The 5,492-nt window shown below is 44.7% G+C and overlaps 1 protein-coding gene across 1 annotated transcript in view; it reads left to right on the top strand.

Moving 5' to 3' along the window:
- Positions 1-5,492, top strand: part of Armh3 (armadillo-like helical domain containing 3) — a 206,356-nt gene that overhangs the window by 125,303 nt on the left and 75,561 nt on the right. Inside the window, exon 23 of the mRNA XM_005352384.2 lies at positions 1,069-1,144. Within this exon, the coding sequence (XP_005352441.1) occupies positions 1,069-1,144 (76 nt within the window). The remainder of the gene's footprint in view (positions 1-1,068; positions 1,145-5,492) is intronic.

The following is a 5,492-nucleotide window of genomic DNA, read 5'->3' as shown; positions in this document are numbered from 1 at the left end:
GGTGGCTCACAACCATCTGTAATGAGGTCTGGTGCCCTCTTCTGGCCTGCAGTCATACACACAGACAGAATATTGTATACATAATAAATAAATATTTAAAAATAATAATAAATGGCGTGGTTATAACACCATGTGGCCCGGAGACCATGACTGTGAGGGAATGTGCTCACTGTGCTTTCTGTATTCTCTCCACCCCCATGCTCCCCTCCATGAGTGTGCTTGTGAAAGAGAGTTTGGTCAGATAGTGACCACTTTCTTTTGACTCATTTTGCAGGTCACTCAATATAAGTTAGAGGAGCAAAACAGCTCATTCATTGATTGAAACATGATCATTCTCTACCTGGAAAGATTATTTGTCCTCTTTGGCTGGTGTATGGCTGTAGTTTATAAAGATACACATGGAAGAAGAAGGGATAGCAACTCAGCCAGTAGGAGAGCTGTGAGTTTGAGGCTAGCCTGGTCTACATAGTTCCATGCCAACCAAGTGTAGCCCTTGCTATTAGGGAAATAGTAAACATGGCAGGCAGGTTATCGTCACAGTGCCACCCCTATATAGATATTTGTGTTTGCACAGGCATGTGTGCATGGAGGCCAGAGATCAGTGTCAGGTCATGCCTCAAGAGCTGTCCACTTTATCATTTTAGATAGGGTCTCTCATTGGCCTGGAGTTTGCCAAGAAGGCTAAGCTGACTAGCCAGCAGCAAGTCCACCTGTTTCCTGCTCACCAGTGCTGGGATTACAAGCACGTGTCACCACACCAGGCATTTCCAGGGTCTTTGGGGACCTAACTCAGGTCTTTATGCTCTTGTGGTCAACTGAGCTATGGCTTCATCTTTCTATGTCAAGTGAACATAGAAACTAAGTTTTGGAGCCCATTGTTGGGGGAGCCTAGGAGAAGCCCAAGCCAGGGAAGGAGACGTGACTACTTTGATAGAAAGTGAGAAGTTAGAGAAAGAAGAAAATTCATGGAGAAAGTAGTTGAACTATTCTCTAAGCAGGAGAATGGCTCAGGCTCTGTTTGTGTTTTGTGTCAAGAGCTTGACAGATCTGTGTTCTTTCCTTCCACAGTCCTTAGGCTTTCTACCAACGCAGGCCAGTGGAAGGAAGCAGCTAGCAAGGTGACGCATGCATTGGTTAATATCAGGTAAGGAATGAGAATTCCTTTCACAGTTCCTTGCTCATCCTGAGGTTTATTGTACCTTCCGAAGGAGAACGCTCTGAGCACCACTACTATTTTAAGCTCTGATGTCTGTAGGAGTGGAAGAAATTGTCAAACCTGATCAAGAAAAGCAGGAGTTCATGAGGCTTTCATTTTGTCATATTGAAATAGCTCAAAGTGCTGGCTGTTGTGTGAATTTTCTACCTGAGCGATGATTGCACACCCTTTGCAGGCACCTTAGCTGCCAAAGTGTTCTTTGTGTATGTGGTTTCCTCTGCTCTTCACTGTGGTCTCTTCATGGTGACGTAGGACTCTCACATGTGACTGTAAATAGATATTTCTATTTGTGATAAACCCAGGCAAACAAAATCCCTGGGGCTAAGTCACTTTTAGCCCTTATGAAATGTCACAAAAAATGCTGTATTTGTTGGATAAAATTGTGTCAGACATGGGGTTCACTGAGTCAGGAGGAAGCAGTTCTCACAGGAGGGAGTGGTCTGTAAGTGGGGAGGGAGGGAAAGGGTTTTGGTTTTGAGCTCAGTTGACTGTCTCCCATTGTTTCCTCCTTTTGTGCCTATGATTTTCCTTTTTCTCAACAGTTATTAAATTGTTTTTGCAAACAATCAAGAAGTTAACGTTGAATAAAACAGGCAAACCCGGCAGATGGGGAACTTGATTTAGCTCCAGATGTAAGGCTTGCCAGACACTCCAATAATAGTAGCGCGTGTTTACAACTTTGTATAGATTCTAATGTGTGAGAGAGCAGGGTGTGATGTTTATTCCTATCTTCCCTCTCTCTGTCTTAAAGTAAAATGTCTCTGAAGTGATTTACTACAGTGTGTGTCGCCCCTGGAAACAAGAGGAAAGCTGTGAAATTGTGTGTTAGGTGGGCTGGGCCGAGGGAGCCTGGGGTAAGGCTGGACCTGTCTGCTGCCTCCAGAGACACTGAGCAAACATCTATAAAGCTCACCAAAGATGCCTGTCTGCACCTAGCAAGCAATCAAAACACTTGTGGGTCCTTACAAGAAATGTGAGTTTCTAAAAGAATTTGGCATGGCAAACTCTTCTCCCAGATTACCCTTTGTGACCCTAGGGCAGTAAGACAGACTTGGATGTCTGAATGAAACGCCAGGTTCTGGGCTAGAGTATGAGGTACATAGGAAGATAATGTATGCTATGTTTATTATCATGTATTAACACAGGCCTTCCAGGTATCTCCTCTTCGTCTGAGGCCTGTTTGCTTTATCTTCTACTTCACTGCTTTTGCTTTCAATCGTCTCTGCCTTGGCTGCTGTCCTTACTTTTCCCAAGGGTCACCAGGCAGCTGATTTGAGTTTCTCTGCCTTCTCTAAGTAACTGGAAGAACTGGGCTGAGCCTTGAAAAGATGCAAGTCACCATGGCCGTTTCCTTGTCTGCATGACTGCCAGACCTCCCCTCCCATTTCAGTTCTCAATCTGGGCCACCTGCAGAGAATGAGCACATCATCTTCACTGTGGCTAATTGAGTATCTGACTGAAGCAGCAACTTCCTTAAGATATTATTGGAAAGATGTGTTTGAATCTTCTAACACTACATCCAGACCAGAGACACACACTGATGAGACTAAGAGCTGTTCACCTTTGCTCCTTCTGGACGGCTCTTTTCACCCACTAATTGCCAGGCTCAGGGTGTCCTTCCAGTTCGTCCACATGCCATCTTCTCTAATCTTTTAACCTTTAAACTCTGTAGCGTATGTTATATGCTTGTTAAAATATCTTTGTTTTGCCCACCTTGAGACAGATTCTCATAGCACAGGCTGGCTTTGAGCTCAGTATGTAGCCAAAGGTGACCTTGAACCCCTGTTTCTTATTCCTTCTGCTTCTACTAAAGGGCTGAGTTGACAGGTGTTTGTCATCACACTTGCCTCAAAATACACTTTGCCAGCAAGGAAGCTGCTTCTCAAAGATGGTGTGTTTTGGAAGACCCTACTTTGGTTGCCTTGCAACGTTGTGAGCCCAGCCGCCTCCTCTCAGGATGCAGAGTTCCAGGTTCACAGAGAAATGCCTTATGCTGCTCTGTCTTTCCCCGCAGTCTAGAAGGCGGAATGAAATTAAGTGAGAAAAGCTGCTGCTACCGTTTGCCGTATGACCTTGAGCAGATTAGCATCTCTGAACCCTTTCTGCCACCTATTAAATGGGGATGCTGATGTCAACCATTAGCTCCGGAGAAGCTGTAAAATTGTAACCATTCTGTCTTCAAGTTTCATACTTCTTACAGCATGCCGGAATCTCTTTCCTTCTTAGGCCAAGTAATATTTTCATTGTACTTTTACACCATATTTTATCTATTCACTTGTTGATGGGCACTTGAGTTGTTGTTACTTTTTGGTTTTGTACATGACCCTGCTATGAATATGAATATGAGTTGTTGTTACTTTTTGGTTTTGTACATGACTATGCTATTCATAGCAGGGTCATGTACTATATGTAGGGTCATATAGTATCTATGCTTCTGGTGTTGCATACCTTTAATATCAGCACTCGGGTGACCAAGGTGAGTAGGTGATGGTTCACGAGTTCTAGACTGTCTTGGACTATATAGCAAGACTCTCTTATGGCTTTGGGGGAGCCTAGGCAGTTTGGATGTTCACCTTACTAGACCTGGATGGAGGTGGGTGGTCCTTGGACTTCCCACAGAGCAGGGAACCCTGATTGTTCTTCAGGCTGACAAGGGAGGGGGACTTAATTGGGGGAGGGAAATGGAAGGCGGTGGCGGGGAGGAGGCAGAAATCTTTAATAAAAAAAAAAGAAGAAGAAGTAAAGAGGCTGTACCTCCTCTTCTTTGAGGCATAGGACCATATGGGGAATTGCTGTATCTATGGTAATTCTCTCCTCCTGCCCCCCCCCACTCTCCGCAAGACAAGATTTCTCTGGCTGTCCTGGAACTTGCTCTATAGTCCAGGCCGGCTTCCAACTCAGAGATCCTCCTGCCTCTGCCTCCCAAGTGCTGGGATTAAAGGCGTGCACCACCACTGCCTGGCTCTTTATTTATTTTTATGTTACTTGTAAGTACACCATTTGTTGCCTGATGGACCTGGAGGGCAGAAGAGGCTGTGCAGTCCCTTGCACCTGGTTTTTAGGTAATTGTGAGCCACCATGTGGGTGCTAAGAATTGAACTTGGGTCCTCTGCAAAAACAAGTGCTTTTAACTGCTGAGCCAATTTTCTACCCCACCCCACTTTAACTTTGAGACAGGAGTTCTCTATGTACTCTTGGCTGGCCTGGAACTCAATAGTAGAACAGGCATGCCTCAGACTTAGATCTGCTTGCCTTTTCCTGATGAGTGCTGAGATTAAAGGCATGCACCATTACACCTGGCCTTAATTTTTAGCCTTATTGTTTTGAGCCTTGCTTAGTAATTTCTAGTTACTTTAATTTTCCTGTCTTGCGAGAGTTAAAGTGTTTTGTTTTTTAATGTAGCTGGATCTTGATGGTGCTAGATGAGAGTGATCGAGGCAGTTGTCTCGTTCAGTATCCTCTTACCTGAAGGATAAAAAGGCACAACTGAGCCAGGCTTCCTTTTGCCTCTTTGTCTTTCTTTTAAAGTTTGTATTGTGTATCTGTGACTTTGGGTGATTGAGGAAACAGGAGTGTGTGTCAGAAAATCTGACTGTTGAGTCTCCAAGGGATACTGTGCTGTAAAGGCTTAGCAGGAAAGCCGCGGTAGTATACAAATTTATTTTAGCTGTTTCTAAAGGTTACTTGTGCTGATGTCACCCGAGAAAGATTTCTAAGGCACCGTGAACAAACTCTTGTCAGCTGTCTTGTAGTAGGCTCTTCTAGAGCCCCAGAACAGATGAGCTGCAGGTAAGCTTTCTGATGTCCAAGCTGGGAGGTGTCTAGCTAATTGATGGCAGTGTAAAACTGTGTCTTTGGCTCTCCTGGCCTGTGGTGGGTCTAAGGACCACCATGACTTAGAGCCTGCCCAGCAGGTGGAAAGCAGCAGAATGACCGCAGACCTTCTGTCCTTTGAAGCTTTAGTTGTGGCAGTGGGGGCTAAAGTCCTCCCGCAGGCTTGGCACTCCAAGTGCTGTTGGTCTGCTTCTCACTGTCTCTCGTGGCTTAGTCATGCTGCTGCAGTTATCAGCGTTATTTCTAAACAACCCTGTCTTCCGTTTGATCCTTAGCAGAGTTTGAAAATACAGCTGTGTAGAGCTGCAATTTTAATTGGAACACCTGATGTCACCAACAAGCAGAGCTTGTTCCTCCCAGAGGAACTGTTGTGTCCTTTCATAAGAAGAGTAAGATACCCTATGGTTCCCTTAACCCTTAAGGTTCTTTTTTTTTTTTTTTG

This window comes from Microtus ochrogaster, chromosome 8, assembly GCF_000317375.1.
Source record: "Microtus ochrogaster isolate Prairie Vole_2 chromosome 8, MicOch1.0, whole genome shotgun sequence".
In the NCBI taxonomy this organism is placed as follows: Eukaryota; Metazoa; Chordata; class Mammalia; order Rodentia; family Cricetidae; genus Microtus; species Microtus ochrogaster.
This window is presented reverse-complemented; position numbering and strand designations above follow the sequence as displayed.